The sequence below is a fragment of the Jaculus jaculus genome, chromosome 14 (assembly GCF_020740685.1).
Source record: "Jaculus jaculus isolate mJacJac1 chromosome 14, mJacJac1.mat.Y.cur, whole genome shotgun sequence".
Lineage (NCBI taxonomy): Eukaryota > Metazoa > Chordata > Mammalia > Rodentia > Dipodidae > Jaculus > Jaculus jaculus.
This window is the reverse complement of record NC_059115.1, coordinates 64,664,544-64,683,150: the sequence shown is the minus strand read 5'-3', so window position 1 is coordinate 64,683,150 and position 18,607 is coordinate 64,664,544. Positions and strand designations below refer to the sequence as shown.

The window sequence follows — 18,607 nt, the reverse complement described above, 5'->3', positions numbered from 1 at the left end:
TCCAGAGGCTTGAGGAACAAGGCCAGCCCAGGCATCCACTCCTCTTCCCACCCCCACGGTCATGTCACCTCCTCCCCTCTTCAGCGGCTACAACCATTCCTTTGTGTGGTCATGCACCAGTGACAGCAGCAGCTACTGCTATCCACAGAGGCTGGGTAGACATGAGTTTCAGCCTGCCTAGATCAGATTAGATATGCTCAGAGACTGGTGAAGAGCCACAAGGAAAATGGACACTGGCTGGTAGTCATACTTGCCAATGGTTTAAGTAGGGCACAAATGAAATCTATAAAGCCTATAACATCACCAGGCATTATGGCACAATTTGGGGGACTATAAAAGCAAAGATTTAACAGGATTCATGCACTATATTCAGGTAGCAAAACATGTATGAGAGCACTGGGTCACATAAAATCTGGCAGGGTACTATATCACTGATGACAACATGGTCTTGTTCAGAAATGTCAGTAGACACAGTGCAAAAGTGTCACAAGTCCCCACCACATATCTTACCGGGACTAAAGAGAACTATAGCTTTAAGATATGCGTACTCATAGCCATCTATATCCAGCTTTGCCATGCTGTTACAGAACTCTTGCAGCTTCCAGATGTGCTCCATGACTTGCTTTATCCGGTCCCCAGAAAGCTTATCTAGAAACCAATATCACAGAGTCCCTGGTAAGAACAACAAAACTAATCTTTTGAAGGGTCACAAATGGAGACAAATATGAGGGCAATTTCTTTTTTTTTTTTGAGGTAGAGCTTCATTCTAGCCCAGGCTGACCTAGAATTCACTATGTAGTCTCAGGGTGGCCTCACCATGATCCTCCTACCCCTGCCTCCTGAGCGCAGGGATTAAAGCATGTGCCACCACACCCAGCCAGGGACTCTTTTTTTTTTTTTCTTTTTTTTTTTTTTTTTGTCTCTACCCACAGGCAGTCTCCCTCAGCCTGTAGATGACAATGGGCAATTCCTCTTACGGCCAAGACTAATGCCTCCATTCATACCAGAAACTCTGCAGGCTCCTAATGAATACTGTACTTCATCCAAGTGGCTGCTATGCCACTTGACTACCAAATATTAGATGGCTGCTGTAGATCTTATTAGAGGAGAGTTATTCAGTCATAAGAAGCATCTGGGGGAGGTAAACATGTTTTGGACTAGGGCATGCAAGGACTTAGATTTGAGTCCCATTTCTATCTGTTTCATTTGGAGCCCAAGTTTTCCCATGTGTAAAAACACTACAGTACCTACTGTTTAGTATTTGTGAATTATACATGAAACAACAACTTGTCAGTGAAGATAAAGATATAAACTGCGATGATTCTGGAACCACCACTGAGTGCTGGTCAGAACACTAACTTTTCCCAGTCCTTTTAAAAATTATTTTTATTATTTTGAGAGACACAGAGAGAGAGAGAGAGAGAGAGAGAGAAAATTGCGCCAGGACCTTTAGCCTGCTGTGAATGAACGCCAGACAAGTGCGCCCCCTTGTGTGCATGTGTGACATTGCATGCTTGTATCACTGTGTATGGCTACATGGGATGTGGAGATTTGAACATAAGTTCTTAGGCTTCTCAGGCAAGAAATTTCTTAACTGCTAAGCCATCTCTCCAGCTCCCCCTGCCCACCTCCTTTTAAATGGTTATTTATATGTGTGTGAGTGCATGCATGGCATGGTACACCTGTGGCGATCAGAGGACAACTTTCAGGTTGTTCCTTGTCTGTTTACCTCATTTGAGGCAGAGTTTTTCCTCGCTCTAGCACTTACTCTGCTGTTCTTTGCTAAGCTTGCCATGTGCTTCTGGGAACTCTCCTATTTCTGCCTCTCATTTCACTGTACTCATCAGCATGCTGGGATTATAGAAGCCCACCACAGTTTCCAGCCTTTTTAAAAAAAATATGGGGCCTGCAGATCAAAGTTGGATACTTTAGCTTGAGACTGAATCACCCCAGCCCTTAGTCTTTTTCATTAAAAGTGATTTTGTGGGCTGACGAGATGGCTTAGTGGTTAAGGCACTTGCCTACAAATCCTAAGGACTCAGGTTCAAGTCCCCAGTACCTACATAAGCCAGATGCACATGGTAGAACATGGGTCTGGAGTTCATTTGCAGTGGCCAGAGGCCCTGGTGTGCCCATTCTCTCTCTTTCTCTTTGCTTGAAAATAAATATATTTTTAAAAAGCTTTCAAAATGTGGTTTTGTTTATCTTTTGTACCTGTGTGTGTGTGTGTGCATGTACATGTGAAGGCCAGAGACTTACAGTGGGCATCTTCCTCTATTCTTCACCCAGAGTTTACCAATTCAGCTAGTCTAGCTAGCCAGGTTGCCCTGAAGGTCCCATTTCTGCCTCACAAACACTGGGATTACAGGGGGCTGCCACACTCATTCAACATTTACATTGGCACTAGGGATGTGAAAGCAGGTCTTCACAACAAACATCCACTGAGCCATCTCTTCAGCCCACTTTTTTTTTTTTAAATGATGCTTAAAATCTATGTATGTCAACTACAAAAATAAGTTAAAAAAAAAAACCTGAGGGTAGTTTGGCAGAAATCCAAAAGGTCTGACCAGTCAAACTTCCTTTGGCCTATGGACAAGGTGGACATTAAAGCTAGTTAACCTGCTATGTTGGCAGTGGGTCAACACAGATAAAGTGACAAGACACCTCAGCCGGGGCTCTTCCACAGGCACACACTGTAACAAGACACATTCCACTCCCCGTCTCCAGGTCCTACCTTCCTGGATGCTGTTCTGCAGGTGGTTGACAATGGCTGCCAGGATGGTGGAGAGACTCATGACCTGAGCACACTGGGCCAGACCAAGGGTGAAGAGCTCATTCCAGCAGGCCCGCACCAGGCTGGTGTTGCAATCTTGTCTGAGGACATAAGGATGAGGATGAGTGCAGCACGTGTTCCCAGCTCCAGGGATGTGTGCTGTGCAGGCTCTAAGTCCTAGCATATCCCACTATGTACCTTTAGCCCAGGTGTGGGGGTGATGATCTATTGTCTGTCCAAGATCCTTTTCATAGAGAAAATTATCAAGTTTGTAAGGTGTTTCTTTTCTTGTGTGCATGTGTGTATATATGATGTGTGTAGTGTGGTGTGTGTGCAGATAAGTATGTTCTGTGCCTATGTGTGGAGGCCTGAGAATGCTGGGTGTCCTCTTTTCACTCTTTCTTGTGCTTCCTTGAAACAGTATCTCACTGAAGCTGGAGCAGTCATTTTTTTTGGTTAGACCAGCAAGCCCCAGCAATTTTCTGGTCTCCACTCCCCATGGGACTGGGGTTACAGATGTGCATGGTCCTGCCTTTTATGTGGGTACTGGAGAATTTAACTCAGGACAGATTGGGCCCTCATGCTTGCACGGCAAGTGCTCTTACCCACTGAACCATTTTCCCAGTCCCATTCCAGTAAGGTTTTATTTTTTTTTCAAGGTAGGGTCACTCTAGCCCAGGCTGACCTAGAATTCACTAGGTAGTCTCAGGTTGGCCTCGAAATCACAGCGATCCTTTGGGATTAAAGGCATGTGCCACCATGCCCAGCTCCATTAAGGTTTTAAAGGTTTAAAGTCCAATAAACCATTCTCTAAAAGAGGTTCTTTAAGCTGGATGTGGTGGCACATACCTTTAATCCCAACACTTGGAGGCAGAGGTAGGAGGATCACTGAGTTCGAGGCCAGCCTGGGACTACAGAGTGAGCTCCAGGTCAGCCCCGGCTAGAGCGAAACCCTCCTTGAAAAAAAACCAAAACAAAACACAGAAAAAAAGATTCTTTAGATTTTAAGTAATGAGAAATTTTAACAGGGAATAGCATTGGCACTAGGGATGTGAAAGCAGGTCTTCACAACAAATATCCACTGAGCCATCTCTTCAGCCCACTTTTTTTTTTTTTAAATGATGCTTAAAATCTATGTATGTCAACTACAAAAATCCTCAATAGTTCTGGCTTGGCTCTGTCTAGGAAGATGGATGTCTGTCACTTAGGTCCTCCAGCCAAGGTCGTAAGAGGCTGCAGAGATCAAAGAATGAGTTGACTGGATTCTAAAGGGCACAAATGCCCTGCCAACCCTGGTAGACAGAGCCTGAACTGAAGTCGTTCTCTGGCAATTACTACCCAAAAGTGTTAGTGTGGGTGGCATACTGCAGAACAATTGCTTTCTTCTCCATGTTGCCAGACGCAGCATCCTCCACTTGTCTCACGATTTCAGGAAGCTGGAGAAACTGGGCTGTCTTGACAGTTGCCTCAAGTCAGGAACAGAATGACAGTGAAAACTAGGATGCTGTATGCCTCGTATTTATTTTTATTTTTAGAGAGAGAGACAGAAAGAGAGAGAGAGAAACAGGGAATTGGCATGCCAGGGCCTCAGCCACTGTCATTGCACTCCAGTCACTTATGTCACCTAGAGGGCATGTGCAACCTTGTGCTTGCCTCATGTTGGTGCGTCTGGCTTACATGGGATCTGGAGATGGAACATGGGTCCTTAGGCTTTACAGGCAAGTGCCTTAACCCCTAAACCATCTCTCTAGCCCCTCATATTTTATTATGCTCATTACTCTAACTATTAGCTTATGAAGAACAGTCTGAAATATCAAAAATCCCTTTCATGTGCCTGGGTGCAGAAATCCTGTGGAGGAGGTTCCAAATAGTTCAGGAAAGAAAAAAAAAAAGGAGGGGGGAGCATTCAGAGAAGTGGGAGTACCACTGTTAACAAATCTTAGCTGTCTAACATGCCGGTAATGGTGGGCTGTCAAGATGCTTAATGTCACACTGTCTGCCAGAGAGCAAGTTTGGGCCAATGAGTTTCCAATGAACGTGCCACACTTGCTCAGCAATCACTACCAGTCCAGTTCTCCTGAGAATATCAAGCTAATCCTGTCTTTTAATACTAGAGTGTGGTGACCACTCACTACCACAGGGCACATGCCATAGCACCCAGTCCACCAGTACTTCACTGTCTTTTGCAGAGTTCACTCTGGAAACCTAACTTTATAGACCCTAACCCCTTGCAAGAATTCTAGGAGAAAACTGGAGGCTCAGAGAAATGAAGTGACTTGCCCACAAACTCATATGTGACAAATACTACTCTAAATGACATTGAACTCAGACCTGCCTGCCACTGGCCAGTATTGTGAACCAGAGACCAACATGGAGTTTCCCACATGTAACCTGAGGCCAGTTATACTACAAGTGCACATTCACTCAGTGCATCTCCACTTCAGGCAAGTGCCAACCACTGAGCCATCCCTCCAGCTAATCCACTTTTTCTCTGTGGCTGCTTCAGCTTTGGTCAGACTATGCTACAATGGCAGCCTGCCCCAACTGGACAACAGCACAGTAGTAGAGCTGGCACTGGTACTGGGAAATGATATGATTACCATACACAGTGATGCTCAATCAACAAGCAAGCAAGAAGGGCTTCCTAATGAGAAGATGCAAGCAAATGTTCTTTAGCATGCCAGTCAGCACTGAGGTGAGGGTCTGTGCAGGCACATCAGTGATCTGGGTTCACTTACTCATCCTGTTAAGGATCCAGGCACAGCTCCTAGCAACAGGTCCTTGGTATATATACAGGAGGCTCCAGGAATGTCTGAGGCATATTATAGAACTGGCCACCATGATTTTCTGCCTCAAATCAGCTGGCTATTCCTAGTAAAGACTTAGGGTCTGAGGGCTGAGAAGACAGCTCAGTGGTAAAAGTGCTTGCACATGCAAAGCTTGCTGACCCATGTTCAATTACCCAGTCACCCATGTGAACATGGGTAGGTATTTTTTTTTTGCAGTGACAAAGAGACCCTGACGTGTGTATGCGCACATGTGTGCGTGCACACACACACACACAATTAAAAACACCTGCATCACTGAATGAGGTTCTAGGAACAATCAATCACATTGGAACAGCCCTCAGAGACCCTATAGGCCACTGCTGGAACAGGGAGGCTCTCGACCCAGGGGTACTGGCAGAGAAAAAGACCACTCACCCAAGTGCCTGGAAGGCTGGGATTGACCTTGCCCAGTGCATGGACAGGAAAAGCAAACGGGATGCAGACTCACAGATGTAGTGTACGTTGAGGTACTCTGGCATCGGGCTTGGCATTGTCAGCTGAAAAAGAGGCAGTGGAGAGAAGTGAAGGAGGGACTGGTGTTTTGTCAACACATAATTGTACTCTCTCAACAATGGTAGCAGCCAGGGTCACTGTTTCAGATTTGGAAGTGCCTCCGAGGGCCCATTTTTATTTATTTTTTTTTTCATTTTTATTTTATTTTTTTTGAGGGAGGGTCTCACTGTAGCCCAGGCTGACCTGGATTTCACTAAGTAGTCTCAGGGTGGCCTTGAGCTCACAGCGATCCTCTTACCTCTGTCTCCCGAGCACTGGGATTAAAGGCTTGCACCACTACACCAGGCACTGAGGGCCCATTTTTAGTGGAGCAAAGGCTTGCACCAGCCCCCATGGTTTAACATGTCTAATATGGTCTAACAGTCTGCAATGGGCTGATAGGTCTCTGGGGGAAACTTCCCAGATCACTCTGCCAAAGCATTCTTCACAGCTTGTTTCAGCTAAACCGTGTCCTAGTCCACTCTGAGCCATAGTAAAGTCTAAATTGTAAAGGACACAGGGTCAGTTGCACAGATTGACAGTGTTTTTTTTTTTTTTTTTTTAAAGTAGCCCCAAGATGACAATGAGAGAGCAGGAGCCCTGATGTGGGAGGGTAATGTTTCACTACCAGAATAGTCTGCCTGGGCTCTAGGGTCTTTGATGTTCCCAAGGACTCCAGTGCCATTGAAGCTGGTGACTAGCCTGAGAACCTCTAGGCAAGTGTGAGCAAGGATGCCGTCCACCCAAATAACTGACTAGACCTCTCTAGTAAAGAGTAGTAGCCCAGGGCTGGAGAGATGACTCAGCAGTTAAGGCACTTGCCTGCAAAGCCCTAGGACTCAGGTTTGATTCCCCATTACCCACATAAGCCAGATGCACAAAGTGGCGCATATGTCTAGAAGCCCCGGGATGCCTATTCTCTCTTTATCTGCCTCTTTCTATCTCCCTCGCACATAAATAAATAAATACAATATTAAAAAAAAAAGTAGGGGCACAGGGGACATCCTGGAGACAAACCTGGAAGCCTATTAGGGCCCTGTAGGAAGAGCAGGTAGGGATGGGGAGTGTGAGGTAGACTGAAAATAGCACTCCTCAAAGATGGTAGCTATGGCTCTATAGGGCGGTGTAGTCAAGATGAGTCAGTGGCCGGCTGCTTGCTTGCTTAAGAGTTCATTTGAGGGCTTCTACTACACAGACAGGAGACAAGGTGCCTGCAGGAGCCTATGCTGAAGCCACGGGAAGGTGAAAGCAGAAGCAGAGCAGTCAGCCCCTGACTAACACTGAGGTCAGCACCACAGCAGCCCCTTTGGCCACAATGATTTCACGGTCACCTTCAGAACCAAACGGTGAAGAACAGTCCAAGATCTTGCATGCAACCATGTTGTCTAACACCACAATAAGAAAACGAGCTCATTTACATGGTTTATTTTATTTTTTCCCCACTGTGAAACAACCTTGGAACAGAGCCTGGCCCCAGCATATGTAGGGAGGTAGGTGGCATGTATTAGGCTCAGTGTGCTCACCTTAAATGTGACATGTGTGTCTGAAAGGAGGGGGCCTTCAACTTCAATGATGGGGGTTGACTGGTCTCTGCTGATGACATGGATGCTCCCTCCTCCACTGGTGTCTATCCCATCTGCCAGGCTTGGAGGTGAGGAGCTGTCTGTGGTATTAAGAGCTTTAGCTAAGGTGTCAAATGCCCTGTGAGCAAAAACAAAGCAGGCATTAATGACAAGTGAGAGAAGAGAGCTCTAGCTGAAATGCTATTTAGAAAAGCTATGTACTAAGGTAGATAATCCAGTTCCACTTGCCGAGGAGGGCACAGGGAAGCTTTTATCTAGTATTTATATATTGTATTAGAGGCTGGGCAATGTAGTGTTAAATCGTCACCTATAATTTTGTTTTTCATAGCTTTCCTCCAAAAGTGGAAACTCTATTTTACAGATTTAAGTAACTTTTCCAAGACTACCCACATGGTAAATGCAACCAGAATTCTACTTAACTCAAATCCATGCTTTTCGTCAGGCCCTCAATCTGAATTTTGTTGTTAGACTGCAAATTAACATGAGGATCAGAGGACTTGTGTGGTGCCCAGCATGTATCTACTTGGCCTAACTTCCAGACTTAAAGTGGAAGGAGCAAAACACAGGGAGCAAGCTGCAGGAAAGAAACACCTTAGCAAATGCCACCTGGAACCAGCTGGTGCTCTTTATCAGCTAGCACTCACCACTCAGAAAAACAAACTTGAAAATCCAAGCAAAAACAGAGGCAGGAGAAGGTGTGATCACATAGTGGTCAATTCAAATAACGTTTGTTCACTGAAAGTAAGGGGTTACTTCCACTGTGCTGCCTAACTTCCTTCCCCTTTGTTTAGAATGAAAAGCAGGTTTGTTCCCCCCCCTCTCCCCCAGGGATCCTCCTACCTCTGTCTCCTGAGTGCTGGAATTAAAGGCATGCACCACCATACCTGGCCAAAAGCAGTTTGTTTTTCTTTATTTGGTTTTTCAAGCTAAGGTCTCACTCTAAGCCCAGGCTGACCTGGAATTCACTATGTAGTCTCAGAGTGGCCTCGGAACTCATGGTGATCCCTCCTACCTCTGCCTCTTGAATGCTGAGATTAAAGGCGTGCACCACCAAGCCCGGCCCAAAAGCAGTTTTGATTGTCTTATATCACATCATGTAAGTAGGTCCATATGCCCAGAGAGGAATATGCAGGGTCACTGTGACAACTTTATAGTCCTTGGTCATGCACAAGTAGCTCGGTGGCAGAGCACTGGCCGGCTAGCATACATGAGGCTGAGGTCAACTGCCAGCATTGCAAAACAAACAAACAAGAAACACGTGTACAAGACAGATGCCAAAATTTTGGCATCTACTATCACAACACTGCAATTTAGGGGTGGAGGATATCAGATGGGGAGCCTCTGACCACCCACACGGGCCCATACCGAGTAATTTCACTTGCAGATTGGTCCTCTGGCTGGATTTCTGAAGTGTCGCCATTGTTTAAGGATTCACTTAGATTGGCAAGGGACGTCACTACATTTGCCAGTGTACCTAGAGCTCCCTGGCTTGTTTCAGCCTAGTAGATAATAAAAAAAAGTATTAAAAATGAACACATGGCTTATAAGAGCAATAAAAATATAATGCAGATTCACAACCAGGTTTAAGCCAGGTGTGGTAGTGCACGCCTTTAATCCCAGCACTTGGGAGGCACAGGTGGAAGGATCACTGGGAGTTTTGAGGCCAGCCTGAGACTACAGAGTGAGTTCTAGTTCAACCGGGGCTAAAGTGAAACATTTACCTCAAAACAAAACAAAAACAAAAACACTCCCCCTGTCCCCAGCAAAAAAACAAAACCAGGTTTGAGGGGGAGTGAATGAAGGGCCACAACCAGGAATATCTTTTTTTTTGACTTTTGTAGAAAATAAAGTTTATTTTAATAACGTATATAATATATGTACATGCCAGATATTAAAATATCTTATAACATTATTTATAATACAGAGATATCTTTTTGGCTATCTATTGGATCAGCTTTCTTGTATGTTGCTTCTGATCACACAGATCCACGTATGTTGAAACAAAGACATAGTGAGCAAATGAGAGAAAAACAAAGTGCACTTCATTAAATACAATTTTTGTGCTTCCAAAGATATGGCCCAGCAATTTAAAGACACTTGCTTACAAAGTTTGCCAAACCAGATTCCAATCCCAAGACGACCACATAAAACTGAAAGGGCAGTTTATTTTATTTTTTGAAGGTAGGGTCTCACTCTAGCCTAAACTGATCTGGAACTCACTCTAATCCTAAACTGGCCTTGAACTCAGAGTGGTCTTCCTACCTTTGCCTCCCAAATGCTGGGATTAAAGGTGTGCGCCAGTATACCCAGCTGGATGGTCATTTGTTTGCAGCAAGTGATTCTGGAGCACATAGATATACAACACATACATGTGCGTATGCAAAGAAATAACATTAAGAAAGAAGAAAGGGCTGGAGAGGTGGCTCAGCAGTTAAGGCACTTGCCTGTAAAGCCTAAGTACCCAGGTTTGGCTCCCTAGTACCCACATAAGCCCGATGCTCTAGGTGGCAAATTTGGCTGGAATTTGTTGCAGTGGTTAGAGGCCCTGGAGTGCCCATTCTCTCTCTCTCTCAAATAAACAAATTAAAAAATATAAAATATTAAAAAACAAAAACAAAGTAGTAAAAGTACCTATGGGGTGGGAGGAAATATCCTGCAACTCAACAACAAAAAATAACCCAAACTGGATATGGTGGCACATGCCTTTAATCCCAGCACTCAGGAGGCAGAGGTAGGAGGACTGCCATGAATTCCAGGTCAGTCTGGGCTAGAGTGAGACCCCATCTCAAAAAATAAAACAAAACAAAACAAAACAAAAATAAATTTTAAAAAAGCCCAGAAACAAATAAAACCACATACACACAACAATACAACAAACAAGCAAAACAGCAAGCCAGGCAGGTAGTGGCACAGGCCTTAATCCCAGCAGTCAGGAGGCAGAGGTAGGAGAACTGCCAAGTCTGAGGCCAGCCTGGGACTACAGAGTAAGTTCCAGGTCAGTCTGCACCAAAGTGAGACCCTGTCTTGAAAACAGACAAAAAGGACAACCTAATTTAACAAGGGACAAAAGAAAGGATCTAGAGACGTTTCTCCAAAGATTATAAAAAATGGCCAATAGGCACATACAAAGATGTTCAAACATCATTGGAAATGCAGATCAAAACCTCAGTGATACTTCAAATACAATGGATGACTGCACTCAAAGAAACAGCATCAAGTGTTGCCCAGCATATGGACAAATTAGAGCCCTTATATATTGCTGGTGTGACTATAAACTGGGAAATCACTTTGACAACTGGTCTGACAGCTCTGCAAAGTTTAAATACAAAAGTTGCTGTGTAGGCAGCAATCCCACTCTTAAAAGTAGAAACAACCCAAATGTCTACAAGTACCATGTGGGATAGAGCAGTAAAGTAGCATGACTTCAGGCAGTGAAAAGGAATGCTTCAGGTACAGGTGTGTCACGGGTCACCCTGACAGATACATGCTGTGAAAATAAAAAAAAAAACAAACAAAAAACAAAAAACAGCGTGAAGGGTACACACTTATGATTCCTCTTAGATGAAATGTGTAGAACTGTTAAAAATGAGTCAGAAACTAGGTTTGTAGTTGACACAGTCTGGGAGACAAGAGTGACTGTTAAATGGTGTTCAAGGTTTCTTTTGGGATGGTGAAAATATTTTGGAATTTGTGGTGATGATTGCAAATCATGAGACTACACTACAATCCACCAAACTATACCCTACAAGGATGATATGTTAATTGTATTTCAACTTAACCAAAGAAAGCTAGTGATAAAGCAAGGCAAGTATACACAAGTGTCTGTGTGAAAATTAAGAACCCACAGGTTTTAACAGAACTGGTAACAAATATCAGTAGAACCATACAGTATTATGCAACTACTGTTAAGATGTAGGTCATCACACTAGGAAGGTATACTGAAAGAAAATAAAGTTCAAAAAAACGCAGGGGGAGAGGACTGGGGAGATGGCTCAGTGGTTAAAAGGCACTTGGCTTATAAAGCCTTCTGGCCTGGGTTTGAATCCCTAGTACCTATGTAAAGCGGACACACAAAGTGCTGCATGCATTTGGAGTTCTTTTGTAGTGGCAAGCCGCCACACACACACACACACACACACACACACACACACACACACACGCACGCACTCTTTGATTACTTGGTCTTTCTCTCAAAATAAGTATCAAAGAAAGAGGACTGGAGAGATGGCTTAGCAGTTATGGCACTTGCCTACAAAGCCAAAGGACCCAGGTTTGATTCCCCAGGACCCGTGGAAGCCAGATGGACAAGGCGGCTCACATGTCTGGAGTTCATTTGCAGCAGCTGGAGGCCTTGGTGCACCTATTCTCTATCTCATAAATAAAAATAAATATGGAAACAAAAACAAAATGGGCATCGTGATACATGACTTTAATCCCAGCACTCGGGAGGCAAAGGTAGAAGGATTGCCATGAGTTTGAGGCCACCCAGAGACTACATAGTTGAATTCTAGCTCAGCCTGGGCTAAAGTGAAAGCCTACCTCATAAAACCAAAAAGAGTGGGAAAGCCAGGCATGGTGATTTATGCCTATAATCCCAGCCCTCAGGAGGAGGCTGTAGGAGGATAATGAGTTTCAGGTTAGCCTGGGCTACACAGTAAGACTGTGACTCTACAATTCCAGTTTTTTCTCTCTCTCTCATTCTCCCTGTCTCTAGTAAATAAATAAAAACAAAACTTAAAAAGGACTGGAGAGATGGCTTAGCAGTTAAGGCACTTGCCTGCAAAGCCTAAGGACCCAGGTTTGATTCTCCAGGTCCCATGTAAGCCAGATGCACAGGGTGGTGCATGCATTTGGAGTTACTTTGCAGTGGCCAGAGGGCCCTGGTGAGCCCCCCCCCTCCCAGTCTCTGATAAATAAACAAAACAAAATAAGGGCTGCAAAGTTAAGGCATCTGCTCGTAAAGCCAAATGACAGGAGTTCAATTCGCCAGTACCAACATAGAAGTGTCACGTGTACCTGGAGTGTTTGCAGTGGCTAAAGGCCCTGGTGCACCCATTCTCTCCCCCTCTGCCTGGCATGTTGGCACATGCCTTTAATTTCAGCACTTGGGAGGCTGAGGTAGGAGGACTGCTATGAGTTCAAGGCCACCGTGGACTACATAGTGAATTGCAGGTCAGCCTGGGTTAGAGTGAGACCCTACCTTGAAAAACAGAAAGACAAAAACATAACAGCAACAAAAAACTTTAAAAACAAGATATCAAAATAAAAAACCACCACAAGCAATTAGCCAAAAGCCCAACACAATGAAAACAATGACCTACCCTGGACAGAATAAAGCCCTACTCCTTGGCTGTCTTCACAGGAGCCAGATAGCTACCTACCTCTTGGACTGACAGACATCTGTGTTCGTAAGTTAATTCTGTATGATCTGCCTCGTAAGGCTTGAGAGTTGCTGGCCTACTAAAGATCATCTAATAAGGAACTGGGGAGCTTCTGCAAAAGGCCATCTTAGGAAAAGTACATGTTTTTCCAGCATGCTGATAGTCCAGTCAGTGTGTTCAAGGGAAGAAAATTAATAAAGAACCACAGAATGTCCACCAAACTGCCATGTGATGACTATAACCAGGCAGCCCCAACTGAGGTTTCTTAAAAGCCATCAGTGTCATTAGAACAAATCTTAGCATGGCTACAAGAAGCACACTGAGCTGCAGAACACCACACTTTCAGTGTGGTCTCTGAAGGCCAAGAAGGCAGGTAAAGTTGGAGAAGCAGCCTGTTCTGCCACCCAGGAGAGGAGAGGAAGCTGGAGGAAAGAACATCACCTTGGAATCCGTGGCCAGGAGAACCGTACCATCCTCACGTATCAAAGGCTGCTGGATGTTCACAAGCATCCCTGGATCAAGAAGACCTGTTTGTCTATTTAAGACATAAAGAAACCCAGAATAGCTTTCCAACAGTTTATGTGCAGTGTGTTCATGTTTCATCATTCACTTGACTTCCACATATGCAAGGCTCCCTACTAGGAGAAAAACTAACTACATTCAGCCAGGGTGAGTGGTCAGCCCTCTGTTGGCAGTGAGCTTCTCACAAAGCCAGGCTACAGCCTGAGAAAGGATAGAACACAAATGCACACACCCAGGCCTTCCACACTGACTGTGGCCATTTGCCAAGAAGCTAAGCTGATCTTCAGAAAATCACCAAGGCACTTTCAACCCCAGCTCTCTCTGACACAGTCTGAATCTCTGGTCTTCCTTCTTTCCCTTTAAAACAAATCCTATAGATTATATTAAAAAACGTTCAGGCTAATTCATGACATGATGAGAACCTTTCTTCACTTTAGGTCTTTGGTCTCTATTATGAAAATGCTCAAATTTAGAGCATCAAACAATCTTTCCCCCTGTCTGAATGAAGCCTTCTTTCCAAGACTGAACGGAGTTCTGAATGGAGCTAGGCTTAGCAGTGTGATTGAGAGGCTCCAGAGGAGGATGAAGCAAGCCAGGGATGGGGGCAGGGAGGTGGGAGCCATATACATGCTTTTTCCAGGAATATCTGTACCAGTTCTGGAGGCCAATCATAGTGCTGCCCTCTGGGGAAACACAAGACTGACCTTGCTCCATCCTTGTCTGCCACAAATGTGGGAGTGGCTATCAGAGGACTTCTCAGGTCCTTGCGGATATAGATTTTCTCAGTTGAAGCAGCACAATTACTTGGTTTCTCTCGTTGCACATCAAAGGGCTTCCGTTCACTCTGTACAGCTTAAATCGTAACATAAACACTCATTAGAGAAGAGAGTTGAATCAATAACACCACAGCTTCACTTCTAAAGGAAGGTTATCCCTTAGCACATCTGTCATACAGGATGACAAACTCCAGTGCTTAATTTGTCTAACTCAAATGTCACCTTGGCCTTTCCACCAAAGGACAGAAGTGCCAAAGCCACACAATGCCAATGTCAAATCTATAGGCATACAGAGGGGCTTGAAATGGCAGGTGTTGCCTGCTGAGAAACTGTAACTTGGGTGTAACCCAAGGAGGCTCACAAAGCACTCTGAATTTTTACTTCTTGCTACTATTTTGCCCAGGATAAGAAATGCCCTTCTTCAAGTGGACCCTTCACACATAGTCCATGCCATGTATGGCAGAGCAACCATTCTCATGTCTAATTCCAGTCTGAATAGCTCCAGTAAACTGATGGATCATTAACTTTATATAGCAATTTCTCCAAACAACAACAACATATATTTGGTTTTTATTATTAAAAAAAATTTTTTTTTGTTTATTTATTTGAGAGCGACAGAGAGAGAAAGGGGGGAGAGAGAATGGGCGCACCAGGGCTTCCAGCCACAGCAAACGAACTCCAGACGTGTGCACCCCCTTGTGCATCTGGCTAATGTGGGTCCTGGGGGAATTGAGCCTCGAACCAGGGTCCTTAGGTTTCACAGGCAAGCACTTAACCTCTAAGCCATCTCTCCAGCCCTTGGTTTTTATTTTTATTTTTTCAAGGTAGGGTCTCATTCTAGTCCAGGCTGACCCAGAATTCACTATGTAGTCTCAGGGTGGCCTCAAACTCATAGTGATCCTCCGAACTCTGCATGTGCCACCATGCCCAACTTTTTGTTTTATTTTTACTTGAGGTAGAGTATCACTAGCCTAGGTTGACCTGGAATTCATGATGTAGTCTCAGGATGGCCGCAAACTCAGGGTGAGCCTCCCATATCTGCCTCCCAAGTGCTGGGATTAAAGGTGTGTGCCTCCATGCCCAGCTTTAGATCCAGATATTCTGATAACAAGCTAAATGTAGCTGGGGTTGGAGAAATGGCTTGGCAGTTAAGGTGCTTGCCTGCAAAGGCTAAGGACCCAGGTTCAATTCTCTAGCATCTATATAAGCCAGAAGCACACGGTGGTGCATGTATCTGGAGTTGTGCAGTAGCTGGAAGTCCTGGTGCACTTATATTTTTTTTAAATTTTGCTTTAATTAATTAATTTATTGGAGAGGGAGAGGGAGAGAGAGAAAATGGGCATGCCAGGGCCTCTAGCCACTGCAAATGAACTCCAGATGCATGTGCCCCTTGTGTATCTGGCTTATGTGGGTCCTGGGGAATTGAACCAGGGTCCTTAGGCTTCGCAGGCAAACACCTTAACTGCAAAGCCATTTCCCAGACCCCTGCTTATTATTTCTTTCTTTCTTTCTTTTTTTTTTTTGGTTTTTCAAGGTAGGGTCTCACTCTGGTCCAGGCTGACCTGGAATTAACTATGTATTCTCAGGGTGGCCTTGAACTCATGGCGATCCTCCTACTTCTGCCTCCCGAGTGCTGGCATTAAAGGCATGCACCACCACGCCGGGCCCCTGCTTATTATTTCTATCTGCTTCTGTCTCTTTCTGAAATAAAAAAAATATTTTAAAAAGTAGATAAGATTAAAAAAAAAAAAATTTTTTTTTTTTTTTTTTGGTTTTTCAAGGTAGGGTCTCATTCTAGCTCAGGCTGACCTGGAATTCACTATGTAGTCTCAGGGTGGCCTCGAACTCACGGCGATCCTCCTACCTCTGCCTCCCGAGTGCTGGGATTAAAGGCATGTGATGTGCTACCACACCCGGCTAAAAATAAAAAAAAAAAATTAAGATGCAACTGGACCTTGAGTTTGTGGCCATACCTGTGAGTGCAAAGGCCCATTATGGTCACTACTAACCATAGAGAAAAACAATACGAAAGGAGTTCGGGTTAATAGATGAGGTCTGGGAGCTGAGAGAGGCTCCATGCTCCCCATAGTTCTTTGGTAACAGAACTGGAAAGTGACTTCAACTACACTCTGATTCTCATGTGAACCTCATTCCCCTGTCCTGATTTGACCCATCTGGAAAGGGGCTTCCATACAAACCACAGGGACTGACGAAGCCCAAGAGTGATGACTGGTTTTCCTGGCAGGCCCTGAAGGTAAAGCCAAATGAAGCCATGTAGGTATTTTTTCCGTAAGGTATTTTAAAGCCAAGTACAGAAACGTTATTTAGTAGGCTCTTACTCTTCTTACTCCACATTAGCGGGGGTGGTGCAGACACTGTTACTCACATTCCATCTTCATGCCCATCTCTAGGCACTTCTTCAGTCGACAGAACTGACAGCGGTTGCGGTGGTGCTTGTTGATAATGCAGTCTTGGTTGCTCCGGCAGCTATAGGTCAGATTTTTTCTCACGCTCCTTTTGAAGAAACCTTTGCAACCTTCACAACTGACAGCCCCATAGTGACGGCCTAGAGGGAGCAAAGTACATGAGATGGTTCACTGGGAGCAGCCCCAGCCCTGTTTTGAAAATAAGTGCCTCCAGCTAAAACCCGATTATCATATGACCCAGCTATACCACTTTTAGGTATATACCCTAAGGACTCTCATTATTGTAGAGATATGTGTGAATCAATGCTTATTGCTGCTTTATTCACAATAGATGCCCTTCAACTGATGAACAGATAATGAAGATGCGGTACATTTACATAATGGAGTTTCATTCAGCTGTAAAGAAAAATGAAATTTGCAGGGAAATGGATGGATCTTGAAAGGTTAACTAAGTGAGGTTAACTCAGACCCAGAAAAATAAAACACTGCATCTTTTCTTTCATATGTTGATCCTAGCCACAGACATTTAGATGTATATATGAGATGGAATAAAAGTCTGTAGTAGAGGCCAGGAAACTGAAAGGGACTACTGGGGGAGGGGGTGTGTGGAGAAGAGCTACTGTAGATATGTAAGTAGAACAGCTGAATAATGGCGGTAAGAAGATGGTCTAAGTGGGATCAGGTGACGGTATGGAAAGGAGGGGTGGAAGGAGGATTAATCAAAATTTCAGATGTCATGAATAAACTACATGGAAACCTACCTTCTTTACTAACCAATACTACATGTGTTAAAAAAAGAATTTGGAGGGCTGGAGAGATGGCTTAGCGGTAAGTGCTTGCCTGTGAAGCCTACGGACCCTGGTTTGAGGCTCGATTCCCCAGGACCCAAGTCAGCCAGATGCACAAGGGGGTGCACATGCCTGGAGTTTGATTGCAGTGGCTGGAAGCCCCAGCACGCCCATTTTCCCTCCTCCTTCCCTCCTTCTCTGTCTGTTGCTCTTAAATAAATAAAAATAAACACAAAAAAATTAAATAATTTGGAGCCGGGTGTGGTGGCGCACGCCTTTAATCCCAGCACTCAGGAGGCAGAGGTAGAAGGATTGCTGTGATGTCAAGGCCACCCTGAGACTACATAGTTAATTCCAGGTCAGCCTGATCCAGAATGAGACCCTACCTCGAAAAACCATAATAATAAAATAAAATAAAATAAAATAAAATTTTGGGTAGAACTATCTTATGGAGGTGGATAATGGTGTGCCCAGAAAAATCCTAAGTTGTTAATTAGAAAAATTTCAGGGCCAGGGGTGGGTTATCTTCCAGTATATTGTTGGCCAGGGAGGTCCCTGGTGCTTCCAAAACATTACAGGCCAAGATTCTTGGTTGTACATCAGAACTAGATGAGACCCTATTGCTGAAGACATGACATACTTAGGCAGTGTGTCACTGAGAAATCAAGCTCGTGCTTATCTGGAAAGAGTTATGCAGCATGTAGCCTTTTGGGAAAGAGAAGTCACCAATGATGTTAACCGGCAGTGGAACTGAAAGGCCCAAGAATTCAGAAGCCCAGAAATACTATCACGCTCCAAAGGGAGCTTAAGCGGGCCCCTGCATAGCTCAAACTCCAGGCTTTACTCTCTGTTGGAAGCAAGTAAAGAATCCCTCTTCTCATTGTATCAGAGCCTGCTCCTAATATACAACTAGGTAAAAAGAGATAGACCTCAAGGATGGGAAATGAATAATAAAGTGAACCACTTATTTGGTTTCTGTAAATAGCCTGCACCATAAGCCCTAATAGCCTGCACCGTAAGCCTTAGTAGCCCGCACCA

General features: G+C 44.5%; 1 protein-coding gene across 2 annotated transcripts in view; it reads right to left on the bottom strand.

The window, feature by feature from the left end:
* Nucleotides 1-18,607, bottom strand: part of Nr2c2 (nuclear receptor subfamily 2 group C member 2) — a 90,303-nt gene that overhangs the window by 8,088 nt on the left and 63,608 nt on the right. For both annotated transcript variants that reach the window (XM_045133956.1, XM_045133957.1), the window contains 8 exons: nucleotides 16,742-16,921; nucleotides 14,284-14,431; nucleotides 13,499-13,592; nucleotides 9,042-9,175; nucleotides 7,617-7,794; nucleotides 5,977-6,098; nucleotides 2,735-2,874; nucleotides 511-648 (listed from right to left, as the gene is read on the bottom strand). In XM_045133956.1, coding sequence (XP_044989891.1) covers nucleotides 511-648; nucleotides 2,735-2,874; nucleotides 5,977-6,098; nucleotides 7,617-7,794; nucleotides 9,042-9,175; nucleotides 13,499-13,592; nucleotides 14,284-14,431; nucleotides 16,742-16,921 — 1,134 coding nt within the window. The remainder of the gene's footprint in view (nucleotides 1-510; nucleotides 649-2,734; nucleotides 2,875-5,976; nucleotides 6,099-7,616; nucleotides 7,795-9,041; nucleotides 9,176-13,498; nucleotides 13,593-14,283; nucleotides 14,432-16,741; nucleotides 16,922-18,607) is intronic.